The 17,500-nt window shown below is 37.3% G+C and overlaps 2 protein-coding genes and 1 long non-coding RNA gene across 3 annotated transcripts in view; 2 read left to right on the plus strand and 1 right to left on the minus strand.

The window, feature by feature from the left end:
- LOC122627663 (cysteine-rich protein 1-like) overlaps positions 1-7,307 on the plus strand; it is a 7,975-nt gene extending 668 nt beyond the window's left edge. Inside the window, exons 2-3 of the mRNA XM_043808976.1 lie at positions 6,672-6,824; positions 7,052-7,307. Of these exons, the coding sequence (XP_043664911.1) occupies positions 6,672-6,824; positions 7,052-7,095 (197 nt within the window). The 3' untranslated portion in view covers positions 7,096-7,307. The remainder of the gene's footprint in view (positions 1-6,671; positions 6,825-7,051) is intronic.
- On the plus strand, positions 252-2,116 carry LOC122627687. Its single transcript, XR_006326912.1, has 2 exons — positions 252-1,755; positions 2,085-2,116. It is a non-coding gene; the product is annotated as an uncharacterized LOC122627687 (long non-coding RNA).
- Positions 7,308-13,067: 5,760 nt separating the features above from the next.
- LOC122628024 (neurogenic protein mastermind) overlaps positions 13,068-17,500 on the minus strand; it is a 188,063-nt gene continuing 183,630 nt past the window's right edge. Inside the window, exons 10-13 of the mRNA XM_043809823.1 lie at positions 17,138-17,218; positions 16,362-16,592; positions 15,507-15,602; positions 13,068-14,747 (exon numbers count right to left, since the gene is read on the minus strand). Of these exons, the coding sequence (XP_043665758.1) occupies positions 14,464-14,747; positions 15,507-15,602; positions 16,362-16,592; positions 17,138-17,218 (692 nt within the window). The 3' untranslated portion in view covers positions 13,068-14,463. The remainder of the gene's footprint in view (positions 14,748-15,506; positions 15,603-16,361; positions 16,593-17,137; positions 17,219-17,500) is intronic.

Below are 17,500 nucleotides of genomic sequence, written 5' to 3' on the forward strand. Positions count from 1 at the left end.
CATTATTTTTCTTTCTTTTTCTTTTTTTTTTTTTTCTTTTTTTCCTTTTTCAATCTTTAACGCGCAGAATACTCGATCGAATTTATAAATATTCACGAAGGATTCGTTAGATGGGGAGGGAGGAGCATACTCCTTCCAAGTTTTTCTTTGCATATTAATGAAATACTGTAAAAAAAATGAAACAGTAAATTCTCATATATATATATTTATATTTATATATATATATATTTTTTTCTATATATAAGTATAATATTCGCTTGATCAATATATTTAAGAAGAAAAAAAAATATATAATATATATATGTAATATTTTCTTTTTAAATGTAGAATGTATCAGTTATAGGAAAATGCAACGAAATAGAAATACATATGCATTGCACGAACATGGAAATAGATCGCAATTATGTGAATTATACGAGTCCTTGAACGACAAAAAAGAAAAAAAAAAAAAAAAGAAAAAAGAGAGAAAAAAAAGGAAAAAAACGGAAAATAAAAGTAAAACGCAACAAATTAAACAGATAGTAAAATGAATTATTCACGAAAGGAACGATAAACAAATGACAAGACTCACTTGCTGTTTGTGCTTAGTAGGCCTTTAAAAAAAAATGTAACGGGAGAACGTGAAGTATGGAGTATGACTCATAAAAAATTATCGAATACTTTTTAAAACTGTATCACATCTCGTTTTAGTATGATCCCTAATATACATTATCATCTATTTTTACAATAGAATTATAAAAGATAGGATACTATCTTCCAAGTTCAAGTATTTCGTCGGACAAATTTATATATATATATATATATAATAGATATCATAGAATATTTATATAGAAAAAAAGTATAACTATATATCAAAAATGCATCTGTCGATCGATGAAGAATTCTTGGAAAATATAAAATCTTTTGAAACATATAATATCTCTTGAAAAATATGAAATTAATGATTTTCGACAGATATGCATGTACTTATACTTATTCATGTATAATTTATGAACTTTTCCAAAACGTATTACGATAACGAAATTAAGTCGTTGCAATCTGAAGTTGCATAAAAAAAAAAAAAAAAATAAGGAAAAGATATCTGCGTAGAACATGTCTAGCACAGGTACATACATACATATATACATACATACATACATACATACATACATACATACATACATACATACACAGCACACAGCACAATGCAATACAACATATATACAAAATACTGAAGCAATGAAGATAAAACGTTACGGATAAACGTGGACACATACGTAACATACTGTTAGAGAATACGATGCAATAGTATATCCTCTTTTTCATCATCCGGCATACTTAGATGTAAAAAAAAAAAAAAGAAAAAAAAAGGAAGAAAAAAAAAATTAAAAAAAGTTTCGTATTGAGTCCGCCGCTTTTAATTGCTCGCTTCCTCTTTCGAGTACCACTCTTTTAGACGGCCCGACAAGGTACTATTAGGGTTGAAAGCAGATTTTTCTGTATGCGTTGCTTCCATGCTACTGGCATGTAGCCCACCTACGTCAGCCATCGCCGGCCATTCTAATTGGTGTAAGGAGAGTAGAGAATGAACGAAAAAAAGGTGCTGTTAGAGGAGGAGGAGGAAGAGGAAGAGGAGGAGAAGGAAGAGGAGGTTAGCGAATTAGAGAAATGACTCTTCTTTACTCGTCAAGTGGTGCAGAGTTTGAAAGGGAGAGGAAGGGTCATTGGCCTTTAACTTGTACAGCAGAGCACCCGTTGGCAGACGTTTTTTCGCAGGTGTGAGCCAAACTTTAGGGTGACGAAAAAAGTGTAGTAGTTGTAAATAGAAAAGAATAAAAACGAGAGAGAGAGAGAGAGAGAGAGAGAGAGAGAGAGAGAGAGAGAGAGAGAACTTGGTCATCTTGGAGAAATCTCTAACGACGTGTGATATCGCGATTTTATATTTAATTTTTCTTCCTTTCTCTTCCTTTTTCTTCTTCTTCTTCTTCTTCTTTTTTCTCTGCCTATACTTTTCTGATTTTATATTCGTACAGAGATTCGAATTACGATTTGTATTGGTCTATGTACTTACCTTGCATTTATTTTATTTTCAATATTTCGAATAGAGAAAACCGATTACGAATTAATCATCACGTTGGAAAAAAAAAGAAATGTAAGATTCAAATTGGAATCGAATTGTATATCGTGCTTTCGAAAACAACAACAGCGACGACGACGACGACGATGACGACGACGACGACGACGACGACGACGACGACAACGACGAAGAACGAAACGTCCAGCCGTGTGGACAGTGACAAAGGTGTTTCTCGTGCTCTAGGGGTGATCGAGTAGTAGGTAGATAATGATAATAAGACGAAGACGAAGACGAAGACTAAGAAGAGTAGAAAGGAAACAGGTTTGCAGAAGAATGGACCAGGTCTGCGGTAGTCGTGGCTATGGAACGACTCGGTCGGCTGAGTTTCGAGGAGGAACGGAAAGAGAGAAAGATGGTTGGTGGTTGAAGCGAGAAGCACCTCTTTTTACATGCCTCGACTCCCCCGAGTAAGCGAGATAGAAAGAAAGAAAGAAAGAAAGAAAGAAAGAAAGAAAGAAAGAAAGAAAGAAAAAAGAAAAAGAAAATAAAGGAAGAAAGAAGAGAGAGAGAGAGAGAGAGAGAGAGAGAGAGGGAGAGAGAGAGAGAGAAATAGCCCGGGACTCTGGGTTACGTCTGGGATTCGCGGCACACCGTATGAAAGGAGGGAGTGCGATAGAGACAGAGAATGAGTATGTATGTAGATGTGTATGCGAGGGGTAGGAGGTTAGCTGGAAGGGTGGACGGTCTGTCGAGGAAGTAAAAAAGAAGCAGAAGGGGGTGTAAGGGAAAAAACAAAAAAAATGGAGGAGAAGAAGAAGAAGAAGGAGGTGGACGAGGAGGTGGGGAGGAGGAGAGGGATGATGTTCCAAGGCTATGCAATCAGCAGCCGCCGATTGTTTGGCGCCCGACAACTCTGTGGGGGTTGCAACGTGCTGCTGCTGTTGCTGTTGCTGCTTTTGCTGCTGCTAACGCAACGATCCGTGCTTGCACACGGTCTTCTCTCTCTCTCTCTCTCTCTCTCTCTCTCTCTTTCTTTCTCATTCTTTATTTCTTTCTCTTTCTCTTTCTCCTTCTGTGTCTGCCTTTTCGCGCTGGCAATGAACGCCAGCGATGCTTGACGATTATGCGCTCGCTTCTCCGCCGGCAGATAATTAGGAGTTAATTAACTAATGGCCCTTTATGCACCGCACCCTTCTTGTCCGCCGAACTCGTTCTTTCTCTCTTTCTCTCTCTCTTTTTCTTTCTCTCTCTTTCGTACCCGTTCTCGTTCTTCTTCGTCTTCTTCCTCCTCAATGGTCGCGTTTCTCTACTCCTCTCGTAATTTTTCAATTCCCCTCGTGGCAGCGTGTACCGTTCTTTGTACTTCTTCTTAGACGAGCGGAGGAACGTTTGAATGCATCCACCAAGCCGCACGCCACCCGCACACTCTCCCCCTCATACTCCTACCTCTTTCTCTTCCTCTTACTCTTCTTCTTCTTTTCACTCGGTTTTGATACGCCGTAATGGCGTGACACGAAGGAAAAGCGAGCCTCTCTTTCTCTCTCTTTCTGTCTCTTTCTCCCTCCCTTTCTCTCCCCTCCTCGCCCACTCCCTTCCTCTCTATCTACCTTCCTCCCTCCCCCCTCCTCCGTACCTGCTTTCTTCTTTCTTCCGTTGCTACTTTTCCTTGCCTCCTCGTCATCATCTCGAGTAATTCTAAAACGAAGAGGATTCTCGAAAGGAAACTCGCTCAAAAGTCAAGGATAACCGGGACGTTAGGCGAATCCGATCGAATCTAATCGACCATTTTTAATTGTATCTAAATCCCTTTATATTTTGTTATAAAAAGGTTATCGCGACTGTACTTTTTCTTTTTTTTTTTTTTTATTACTTTCCCGTTAATTAAAATAGATTTAACGACGTCGATATTCCTCCGTAATCGGTAGCAATAAAGTTTCTGTTAATTGAAGAGAATTTTGACATTGGACGCTGCACGAAATTTCGAAATAGAGAAAAGACGTTATAAAAAAAAAAAAAAAAAAAAAAGGAAAAAAGACAAAAAATTGAAACAAGGATAGATGTTAGAAGAAGCTTAATACTTAAATACTGTGAACGACCTTTAAATTCGTCTAAGATACTCTACGTGATGACGTGATACGATAGAAAATAAGAGTAAGAGAAAAGAGATGGAAGAGAGAATGTTATATCGAAGTGTTTACTATACCTAATATCGCGAAAGGAATGGTAAAATATTGACAAGAGCGTTGCTTTTGTGAAGTCGTTTACCCCGGGGTCAAGTCGTCACGAAGAGTAACAGTGGTGGTGAGTAGTAATGGCGGATGATAGTAATGGTGCTGGCGATAATGGTACTGGTGGGAGGCGGATTGGAAGAAAGAGATGGTAGGAAATATTTCTTATTAAAAAAGATTCGCGACGGACGCTTGGAGAAATCCTTTCGTTGGTTGGCTTGACCCGGATCGAATCGTTAGAAGGATAAATATTTATTAAGAAGCCTCTCCCTCTTTCTCCCTCTCTCTTTCTCTCCATCTATCTATCTCTCTCTTGAGGGAGAGGGAGAAACGATGGCGGAGCTGAAGTAGCTATTAATTGGAAAGACGAGAATCATGAGAAGGAGAGATAGAAAGAGAGAGAGAGAGAGAGAGAGAGAGAGAGAGAGAGAGAGAGAGAGAAAGAGAGAGAGGAGAAGAGAGAAATACTTCTCTCTTGCTTTTCAAAAGGCATCTTTTATCAGTTCGACGTTCGTTTAACCCGATCGACGACAACATGACAACGGAGTGTTGAAGAAAGAAAGGAATACATTTATAAAGAGCTAAAAACAGAGAGAGAGAGAGAGAGAAAGAGAGAGAGGGACAGAGTTCTCCGTCCGTTCGAGAGATAAAGGAAATCTCAGAGGCCAGCGATACTCGAAACAACCCCTCTCTCTGTCTCCCTCCCTCTCTCTCTCTCTCTCTAGTTACATCTTTTCAACGATCGACGATACGTAAAAACGTGTAAATAGACGTTTTCATCAACTCTCTTTCTCTCTCTCCCTTCTCTCTTTCAATCTCTATCTCTTTTCCTCTTTCTTTAACTCGAAGGATCTTGCTCGCCCACGCACGTGGGAATTGAACGCACTCGGATAACATAATACTAGAGAAGGGTGAGAACGAAAGACTTCGTCTGAATTAAATGCTCTTCGGGAGATCTCTCTCTGTCTCTCTCTCTCTCTCTCTCTCTCTCTCTCTCTCTCTCTTTCTTTCTTTCTTTATCTTTCACACCAGAGATAGAGATTTTTCTGAGGACGCAATTTCGTTCTCGCGCCTTTAATCAATGCCATGAGGAACTCGATAATGATCGTTTCCCCATCGGGAACGATGCATTCAATTTTATAATTACGAAATTGCTAATGGAAGAACTCTTCTTCCATCGGGCATCTCTCTCTCTCTCTCTCTCTCTCTCTCTCTCTCTCTCTCTCTCTCTCTCTTTATTTCTATTTTTCTTTCTCCCTTTTTCCCTTACCTTCTTTCGATCTTTCTATTTTGATCGAAGTTTTACGAATGATGTACGACGCACGAGGGAACGAGCGTCGCGACGCTTTCCTTCTCTTATTCTCCAGCTTTTCTTATTCTCTTCTCTCGTTGTCGTTTCCGCTCGTCGCGTCGACGCGTTTCCGCTAGTCGCGTCGACGTTTCTTTACCATTCCTCCCCCACCCACCTTTTTCTTTTCTTTTTCGTTTTCTTTATCCTTTTTTTTTTATTCCTCCTCCTCTTTATTTCACACTTCGTTTTTCGACGCGAAAGTAGAGATACGCAAATGGATGGATGGATGGATGGTTGGTTGGTTGGTTGGTTGGTTGGTTGGTTGGTTGTTTGGATGGATGGATGGAACGCGATTGGATGGATGGATGTCGGTTTTGCAGCAAACTTTTTCTGTCTTTTTTTTTCTCTCTCTCTCTCTCAATCTCTTTCTCTTTCTCTTTTTTGTTTTCTTCTTTTTTTTTCTATCCTACCAACATTATTGTCTTTTGACCTACTTGTCGAAGAGCTTTACCTATGATAATTGAAATAACGTTTGGACCGTGCTACTGACGAATTCTTAACGTTGAAAACCATTGCGATTGTTTCGTATACGATTGAACGAATCGATGAATATTAATAAATCGATTATGTTAATGTAATTGATATTTTTCTTTTATCGTCTATAAGATATGTATTTATTATTAGAACGAACGAATCTAAAAATTTGTCATTTTTATAACGAGCTCCGATCGATTATGTAAATATATCGAATATATTTTTATCGTTTATAAAAAAAAAGAAATGTATATATATATATATATATATAGTAATGCGGTCGAATTAAAACAAAGTATTTCATCGTTGTTGCAAAAAAAAAAAAAAATTAATTGTGATATGCGGAACGAGCGTTACTAAATAATTCGACGTGTTCTCCAATTCATTTCTTATCGTCACACAAACCTAAAAGGGTTTCTCAATCGAACAAAATGAAGGGTTTCCTAATCGAGCGGAGTAGGGCTTTGTCGACCCTTATTAAGGTTGGCAATTTGACCGAATTCCATGCGAGAGGCCATTAACTTCGACTGCTTTTTTTCTTTTCTTTTTTTTCTTTCTACAGCCGAACGGAAGACCTTTTTGGGTAACGATTGGCATAGTTCGTGTCTAAGATGTGAGAAATGTAACAAGACGTTGACGCCCGGTAGCCATGCGGAACACGAGGGCAAACCTTATTGTAATCATCCTTGTTATTCGGCCCTTTTCGGCCCTGGAGGTAAATATCAATTAAAAAAATCGATGAAAAAAAAAATATATATTCCTATAATGTGACGTGGAGCATACGTATGCATGTGTGAATTTTGTCTTACATTTATCTGTTGAGAAAAAAGTTGGAAGAAAAGAGAAAAAAAGAAAAAAAAAAGAAAAAAAAAATTAAATCAATCAATTGATTTAATTTATCATTGAACTCTTGATTAATTCTCGAATTGCTTTTTCTTTCAGGCTTCGGACGAGGCGGTGCTGAGAGTTATATTTACAACAAATAAATCGGAACATGAATAACGTATTCGCGTTCGTTCATTGCGAGCCTAATACTAGTATTAATCGATTATGAAGGTTTCTGTAAGAATTTCTCCACCGGTGTGTGTATATATACACACACATGTATATGTATGTATCTATTAATTATTATGTACAGATGTTCGAGTCGAATCGTATCGAATCGAATCAAATATATACTATCAAAATATACGAATAACTATAGTAAATAATTCTAATGTAAATTGAAAGGAAATATATTTTATCTGTCATTAAAGAATTAAAAAAAAAAAAAAAAAAAAAATAAAAATAAAAAAATAAAAAACTAAATGAAAAAGAAAAAAGAAAAAAAAAAAGAAACAAGAAACCCGCGAGAAAATCGCCGTCGTTAATATTCTACACTTCAATTGTACTTCAATTTGAATGAATTTCGAGATCTAATGTTAAATGATTCATGCGATACTTACATGTATCAGTAGAAAGATCGGAGCTTTCACGTTTCTCTCTTACGTTCTTTAATTCGATAATAAATAACGGGACTTTCCAGTGGATATAAATTGTGGATTTAAAAACGAAAAAGAAGAAGAGAAGAAGAACAAAAATATAGATGAAGAAAAAACAAACGAACAAGAAGTAAGAAAATAAAAAGAAAAAAAGAATAGAGTAGCACGTTGATTAATTTTATCTGACAAGATGATATTGGAAAATCCACGGTACATGATGTGTGAGTATTTATTTCTCGCTCTCTTTACAAGCTAAAATGGTGGAACGCATTTATCGAGATAAGGATCGTCTTCGACGCAAGGATAACATCGTACTTTCTCTATCTTTCTCTCTCTCTATTTCTCTCTCTCTCTCTCTCTCTCTCTCTCTCTCTCTCAATCTTTTTCTTTTACTAAAAGCTCATAATCGTTTTTTTCATTATTCGATTCTCATTATTCTTTCGCACAGGCGATACGCGATTTCAATTTAGAAAATCGATTAACGAGCGGATATGGGTACGCCGAATCGGTACAGGCCATCGTATAAACCTCTCAATATTTATTTAAAAAGGATTTACAGAATTTATTAATTCATTCGTTCGTTCTTTCGTTCAATCGTTCGTTCGTTCGTACGTACGTACATACGTACGTATATTCCTTACTTACTTACTTACGTTCTCTCTTTCGTTCGTCCTTTCGTCCTTTCGTTCGTTCTTTCGTTCGTACGTACTTTCGCGAATTTATATTATAATGATTAATACGAACGGGGCGCAAAGAGAATGAAAGGATATGGTTTTTATAAAATTAAAAAAAAAAAAAAAAAAAAAAAAGAACAAAAAAAAAGAAAAGAAAACGAAAAAGAAAAACAGAAACGAGAAAAGAAATAGAGAATTGAAAACAAAAATGGAGAAAACGAGCCAGATCCTTCCTGAAGTAGCTGGATCGAAGTAATGAGTAGGGGAGAGGAGACGAGGGAGGAAGAGAAGGAGGAGGAGGAGGAGGAGGAGAAGGATAATGGTAATGACGATGGTGATAATGGTGGATGGGATGGATGAGAGTGGTCGGACGAACGCTGATAAGTAACAACATACAAATCGAAATTCACAAATCGCATATTCGCGAATTCACAATTACGATTTGTTTATTGCTCTTAGCGAGAATCGATTATCTCGCGTTCCTATTCTTTTTCTTCTTCTTCTTCTTCTTTTTCGTCTTCTACGCTATATACCTTATTTCCCTTTTATTTATTTATTTAATTTTTTTTTAAACCGTTTCTTTATCATCACTCTTTCTCTCTCGCTCTCTCTCTCTCTCTCTCTCTCTCTCTCTCTCTCTCTCTCTCTCTCGCTCGCTCGCTCGCTCTCTCTCGCTCTATTATTTCCTTTCGAATCTGATAAATATTTTCGTTATTTTCAAGTGTATCGTGCCTCGTTTATCGCTTCCATCAAATGGATGCAAATACAAACGTTATAATACCGCGATATACTACGTATATTGCTTATTTCATTTCTTCTTCTTCTTCTTCTTCTTCTTCTTCTCCTTCTTCACCTATTTCTTCCTCTTCTTTTTCCTCTTTTTCTTCTTCTTCTTTAGCTTCTTCATTTGCTTCATCTCTCTAAATCTCTTCCTTCTTGTTTCTTTCTTGTTTGTTTTTCTAAACAGGTTCTTTGGCAAAACTTATTACACATAGGTCGACGTTATAATTAATAAATAATAAAGGTATTAAATAATAATGATACAAATGATAATAATAATAATAATAATAATAATAATAATAATAATAATAATAATAATAATAATAATAATAATAATAATAATAATGATTATGATGATGGTGATGATAATGATATACGATAATGCCGACGACGATGATAATCACGACGATGATAATCATAATAATAGAAATAATAGTAATAATATTAATAATAATATTAATAGAAATAATAATAATATTATTACAATAATCGTGACAATAAAATGATATTATCGGTAATAGAAAATTAAAAGAATAATAATAATAATAATAATAATAATATTAATAATAATAAAATAATAATAATAATAATCAATCGTTATTACGATATAATGATGAATTAATTAACAATGTAAAAATACATACACAGACATATTTTAGTCGATTACAGAGGTGAGAAAGAGAGACCGTGATCTTTAATCTATCTATTTGTTCGTGAAACGCGAGATGTTCTCGATAGGGACCGCCACTGGTACCGTTTACTAGTTTTCTTTTTTTTTTTTCTTTTTTTTTTTTCTTTTTCTCTTTTCTCTTTTCCATACGGTAGAATAAAAGCGGCCCTTTTCGATCGGTAACAACCCAACGTTTCCCTCCTCGTTATCGACCAGGAAGCTCTTTGCTTGTGTGAGACTACGAACGTCGACAAGAAGCAACGACGACAAGAAGAAGACTCAACGTTTCGTTTAACAATTCTTTTCGTTTGTTTTTGTTTTGTTGTTATTGTTATTGTATTATTGTTTGCTATTGTTATTACTACGATCATTTACGATCGCGATCGTTTTACGATGTTGTTTAAATTAAAATGTTTTTTTCTTCGCGGAAGAGAAATCGAAAAATAAACGAAAGCACGATCTTGTCGATTCAATTAACGCGCCTTTTTTTTTTCCTTTACATTCTCTCTCTCTCTCTCTCTCTTTCCCTCTCTCACTCCCTCTCTCTCTCTCTCTCTCTCTCTCTCTCTCTCTCTCTCTCTCTCTCAAAACATGAGAACACGATCACGTACAACGATCGTCATGCACTCTAGCGGCCACCGACAGTCGCCATTGTCGTTCTCTTGCTCGAAAGGGGACGCTAAAGCCACGTGAATATTTCAAATGATCGAATAACATCTAAGCGCCTTTTCGAACTTCTTTCGTCGCTTCGTATCGTCGTTTTCTTTTTTCTTTTTTTTTTTTTTTCTTTCTTTTCGGTTGTTTCCTATTTCGTATCGTCGGTAAATCAATACCGCGATGAACAAATAAATATAACAAAAGACGATCGAATTCGCGAAGAAGATAATCTTTATCCAAGTAATTATTTTTTATTTCTTACGTACTTCGACCGATGCTCGTTATATATATATATATATATACATATTTTTTTTTAATTGTATCAATCGTTAATTTTCTCTTTATAATAAACACTGAAATATTCATCGATCACCGAAGTGACAACGATCGAAATTATTGTTGAATAGGATACGTTGTTCGTTTTCAAAAATACCGCGTCTGATTGGTGGAGATGAGTTGGAGACAGTTTCATAGCGTTTCGTCTATGTCACTCGTTTGTACGTTAGATTTATTTCAAAAGTCGCGAAAGAAGCTCGAAAATGTCGGTTGTTCGTTATCGCACGTGTTTACTTACGTACGTTAGTGGGCCGAATTGATTGGACCGATTCGTTTCTTTGTCCTTTCTCCGATATATCAATGTGAAAAGTGAGTGAAATAATTATTGAATTGAGAATTACGTCGAATTGTGTGTTATTCATTTTCTTTTGTATTTCTTCTGCAATGATAATTTTCTTTTTATTTTTTTGTAATTATTTTATTCTTTTAAATTATCTTTTCGAGCATTATTATTTTCCTTTCTTTCTTTCTTTCTTTTTTTTTTTTTTTTTTCCTTTGTATTATTATTTTCCTTTTCAACGTCCGAGCATAACCTCTCATTGTGATAGCGCATCTTCGCCGATCGTAACGATCGTCACGATTGTTAGATTGGAAGAAATTTGAACGCGAGATATCTACGTAAAGATTTTGGAATTATTTTTAAAGGTATGTATGCATATGTGTCTCTTTTGAAAAAGTCCGACTCGACAAATTGATAAATTTATATCGATCGAACGCTTTGAAAATAGTTCGTAGGCTTGTTCGTTAAATTTTACAGGATATGTTCTTTTTTCCTTCTCTCTCTCTCTCTCTTCCTCTCTCTCTTTCTTTCTTCCTTTCTTTTTTTTCTATTCTTTTCTTTAACTTATTCCCTTTTAACCGTGTAAAGTCCGTCAAAGATGCGTCTCGAATATCGAGGTAAACTCTCAACTGTATACTAATTAAGCATAGCAATCCACGAACGTGTAAGTATGTGTGTACGCGTGCGATCTCTTCCTTCGTTAACGTTAACCATTAACATAACGTTAGCCATTAATTACGAGTGTGTCCGTAATTGGCTCGCTCGTTACGGCCAACGAAATCGCGGAAGCGACAAGCGACTTCCTCGTTTTAAAGTAATCGAAACGGAACGTATAACAACGAGCGCGCAACGAATATATATATATATATATATATATATATATATATACACATACGTGTGCAATTATTATTAATTAATAAGTTACATAGAGATAGCGATCTGACATTCTTCCCTTTTTTCGCAATTAGACGTCTGTTCTCGAAAATAAATTTTATCGGTGGCTCGATAAAAGAAGAGAAAAAAGAAGAAGAAAGAAAGAAAGAAAGAAAGAAAAAAAAGAATAGGAAAATGAAAAAAGAGAAAAAAAAAACGAAGGAAAAGTAATAAAAATGAAAAACGAAAGAAAGAAACGTTTCTCCTAAACATCGACGACGTTACAAGCTCGTACTTTCGTTCCGCCATTTTGAAATATTTTATAGGATAACGAGAAAGATTAGAAAGAGAGAGAGAGAGAGAGAGAGAGAGAGAAAATTAATAAGAAATATTTTATCAACCTGACAGACTAATTATTACCTTTCAATTTCGATATTGAAAAACAAAACGATAAATCTGTCGATTCTGTGTGCGTTGTTCGAGGCGGGAAACGTACGCGGCTACGCTTATATACATGTTTTTCTTAAAAAAAAAAGGAAAGAAAAATATATATATATATATATAAAAGAAAAGAAAAAATAAAATAAAATAAACATAATACAGGAAATAAAGAACACGAGAGAGAACATCACTGAATATACACGTACATATTATATAGTCGCACGATATTTGAATAAATGTCTCCGGGTGAGCGCGCGCGCGACGTTAAACGCGCCATTTTTTGAACGACGTTAACTCGTTCCTTCGACGATCCGCGTGTGTGGTCTTTGGTTTCTACAAAAAATATATATAATATCCTTAACAGTAGCGATCGCGCGTTACGTCGACTTCCGATTTAAAAATCTCAATAAACTTATCGATTACTCTTCTATACCTTTATATATCGTTGGGCGGGGATTTTTTCATTTTTCAGGATTTCAAGAAAGAGAGATAGGGATTGGTGGGATAGAAGGAATAGGGATAGGTAATGGGACGGGAATACGTGGTATCTCTCGCACGGCTACCAACGTTTTTTCTTTTCTTCGTCTTTTCCTTCCCTCTTACTTACATAGGTATAGTTTTCGATAAAATGGTGTCCGTATTCTATTGCTTTTTCGAACGACGTCTTACGATATTTTTCTCGTTATCGTTGCACGTACATACGTACATACGTACATACGTATAACGTCGCATACGCGAATAATAAATCTATTTTTGAATTTGTCGTCATTTTAATTACGCCTTTTCTTTTTCTTTCTCTCTTTTTTTGTCATTTTTTCTTGCTTCTTCTTTGTTCCATTTATTTCGTATATATACATACACATACACACACATATATATATATATACACACACGTCATTACCTTTGAGATCGAATAAGGACACCATTCGTTCGCGTTCGTAAAATTTCAACGAAAGGTCGCTCGCGAACGTTATCTCCTCGTTACCGACACGAGCCCGTTCCAGTCGTAGTTCGTGATTCGAGTTAACAGATGGCACGAGGATAAGCGTTCGCGAGCAACGTCGTACGCACGCGTGACGACGCACCCGCACCGATGTCGCTGATTGGCCGACGGCAAGCGGGAAATTTTCGAACTCGAATATCCGTCGCGTTGAAGAATTAATGCGATGACGTATGCGTTGTCGTTCGGCCAATCAGCGGGCGTCACGCGCCACAATTACGCTAAACGTGTGAGGGGGATCGTTATAATTAAACTATCTACGGCTGCGCGCGTCTAACGGAGAAAATAGCTAACGCTTCTCTCTCGGTTTTGCGAAGATCCTTATTCTCCTTTCTCTTCTTTTTCTCTTTCTCCTTCTTCTTCTTCTTCTTCTTCTTCTTCTTCTTCTTCTTCTTCTGTTTCTTCTCCTCGTTCATCATCATCATCTTTTTCTTCTTTTTCTTCTTCTTCTTCTTCTTCTTCCTCTTCTCGTCGCGGTTTCACGTTTTTAGAAGACAGTCTCGCGCTCACGATTAATGTTAATCATTTTCCTTTTTCTCTTTTCTTTACCAAGATTGCTTTCTTCCTGTTCTTCCTTTTTCTTCTTCTCCTTCTCCATCCTCTTCTTCGTATAACGAAATAAATAAACTACCAGAGACGGTCCTTGGACTCGAACGCGTATTTTTTTTTTATTTCCGGCCGGATGTGATTCAACGTGCGAGAAGAAACGAGGACGCAAGAGGCAAGGGCGAGAGAGGGAGAAGAGATATAGAGATATAGAGATATAGAGATAGAGAGAAAGAGAGAAAGAGAAAGAAAGAAAGAAAGAAAGAAAGAGAGAAAGAGAAAAAGAGAGAGAGAGAGAGAGAGAGAGAGGGAGCGAGAGCGCGAGAGAGACGGAAAGGAACATCTTTCCTATTTTGTCCTCTCCCTTTGCGAAATTATTTTTGAAACGAATTGTTTGATTCGACCCTTCTTTCTCTCCCGTTTAATATCCCCTTTCTCTCGTCCCCTAATCCCTCATCCCTATTCCATATCCCTCGTTCGTCTTTCTCGCCGTGAAAACTCGTGGAGGAGATCATAGATGTCGCTAAGACGGTTTTCTGTGAGTTTTCCCAATGATATGGCGTCCGTTATTGCCGATCGGTCCTTACACAAAGGAATCACGTGACGCGATTACCGATCAAGCCAAATAAAGGTCGGTCGGTGTGGAAGCATGATCTGGTTTGGTACAAGCGCTACCGGTCGGTGATGCCGCACTCGCACCGCTACTTGCTCTGGTGGCTGCTAGAGGCGAACGACTAGCCACGTCCGTACTGCTCTCTGCTCCTCCTCCTCCACCTCCTCCACCTCCACCGCCACCACCACCACCTCCTCCTCCGCCACCGTTGTTACACGCGCCGCCCGCTTGCGAATTGTTTTGGGAAGACGCCAGCGTATCCCCGTTGCAGTAGTAGTACGTGGAATCTATTCGTTGAGAAAGAAATTTAACGTGACATTTCAATAATTCATCGTCATTTATTATTATTTATTTATTTGATATCGTTACTCTGACGATTGCCGTCAACGATCGTGTCTAACGAAAACATTCGGTATTTATCGAATTTTTTTATTCGATGATTATGTATATATATATATATATATATATATATATATATATATATATATATATCTCGAGGAGAAGGAAACATATTATCAACGTCTATACATCTATGTGTCTATACGAGATTATATTTCATATCCCATTGCCGTTCTTCTATCTTCGTTGTTAACAACGGACAACGATATTATTCTAATAGAACCAATAGATCCGATCTTACGCGGATCTATCGTACCAACACCTTGAAATTAATCACCAACAGCAAAGGGATATATATATACGGTAGTCTACGGCTGTTAACTCGACGTCGAACAAGTTTCTCTATGAACGAAGAAAAATTCATTCGTTAATCTATGCAGCATGAAATCCATCCGGAGAGATTTATGTCGTTTTAATTTGTTAACTATTAAACGATAATGATCTTTGGAATGGTTCGAACGAACCGGATCGAAGAATTCGATATAACTGTCGCGTATAAATCTTGCTCTCGTGAAACCAATGAAAAATCTATTTCCCGCGCGTACGCCTACGTACGTTCTTTTTCTTTTTTCTTTTTTTTTTTTTTTTGGTTCTTGATATTTCGTTGACCCTATGCTAATCGGTACTCATACTCACTGTTTACTTACTGAGCAACCCGCTTGTCGCTGCTCCATAGCCATATCCACTGTACGGTGCACTCGAATATTGAGAATACGCAGCGCTGTACGCGTAGTCGCCACCACCTGTGAACAGATACATTCGATATTCGTACATTAATATCATTCCTATGATCTCCTTTTGCATATCAAAAAAAGAAAAAAAAAAAAAAAAGAAGAAGAAGGGGGAAAGAAAAGGAATATTAAAACGTTTTCTACTTTAATCATTAACGAGACGAGTTCTTCCTCCTCCTTCTCCTCCTTCATCTCCATCTCCACCTCCTCCTTCTCTTCCAATTCATCTAACACTAATCAAAGAAACGAACTGATTCTCGATCTATATGCACAACTTTTACATATATACAACCAACAGATACACAAAAGTGTTATCGCGTATGTGAACGATGTGTGTCGTGTCAATAACAGCCATAAGCGTACACTATGTGTAATCTAATCTTGCAAATGTAAAAAAGCGATTTCGAGAGTAAACGAGAAATATTTGTGTGTGTGTGTGTTTTTTTTTTCTATTTTGTCTTTTCTTCCTTTTTTTTTCTTTTTTTTTTTTTTCAATTGCTTCGGTTGATAATTGATTTGTCAAGGTTATGAGATAAAATTTTTTATCATTTACCATCCGTTGGACAAAGGTTCGTGCTACTCGCGTTATCGACTCATCCTTGAAAGGGTTAGAAGTCGCGGTTCGTCGGTCGGTAAGTCAGGGATCACGTTAACCGTAATCCTTGACTTATCCTCCGGCTGGACGCGTCGCGGTCACGTGATTCGACCTTCGGAGGGTCTTTTACCCAAGGTCAACGGTCTCGTTCGCCGCACGCTCGTTCGCATACTCACCGGTGGCGTAATGTCCGAAACTTGGAAGCATCGTCGAGTACGGTGGTATCGCAGAGGCTACCTGAGGCTGAGAAACTGGCGGCTGCAAGACCGTGAGTCCGGGATCCCCTCCCGGGGTGTTGGGGGCCGCGGGGGTGGCGTTCGTCTCGTTCTGCAAGGAAATCGGTGGACTCTGCTCGCCCCCGCCGGCCCCAACCCCTACGTACGAGACTGCGACGGTACCGCTCTCTGCTATGGCCATGCACAACACAACACGACATTCGAGTCAAGCACTAGCTAACGATCAGCGCCTTACGTCTAAAGCTTTATTCAACTCTTCTACCCCAATTAGGGGGCTGAGTTTATTATTTGGATGTCGCATCGGGATTTTGATCTTTGGGGAAGGTTTTGACGAGGGGTGAGCGTGAGCGAATAGGATAACAATTCAAAGAACTTCGTTCTCTTTAAAAAAGAAAAAAAGAAAAATACATACATACATATATATATATATATATATATATATATATATATATATATAAAGATTTCAAAGGAAATCGACTTTGCGGATTAGGATAGCATATAACGTAATAATGATATCGCAAAAGTACATCGAAAGAACTTGAAGGTAATGGTAAAGCCACTTATGTCTAGGCTTGAAATAATAATATCTTTAAGGCTCAGCGTACTTACGAGCGTACACGAGCAGGCAACATATCGTCAAAGAAATAAAAAAAAAAAAAAAGAAAGAAAAAAAAAATAAAAAGAAAAAGAAAGAACTAAAGAGGTGGCGAACTCACCGGTGGCGTGGTAAGGAGACATGTTAGCCCCGTCCAATGCTTGCATCGTCAGTGGAGCGAGCGGCGTCAAAGTACCACCTGCTGTATTAAGGGATCCCCAGTTTTCCGTTATTTCAATTCTCGTGTCGTTATCGATCGATCAAAGCGGAACGTCGTGATTTAATATTATTCTTATTATTATCATTATCATGATGAAAATCATTATCATCATCGATCAGTTAACCTAAGACTCGAGTCATTTTAATCCACCTCTCAAAGTGGAACCTTTATCAACTACGACGAGTCACTTAAGACTTGGCCAGCTATCTTCTTTGGACATCTTTAACCCAAAGAGAATTCTTCGCAAATCCGTAAAAAGATTCC

The sequence above is a fragment of the Vespula pensylvanica genome, chromosome 1 (assembly GCF_014466175.1).
Source record: "Vespula pensylvanica isolate Volc-1 chromosome 1, ASM1446617v1, whole genome shotgun sequence".
NCBI lineage: Eukaryota > Metazoa > Arthropoda > Insecta > Hymenoptera > Vespidae > Vespula > Vespula pensylvanica.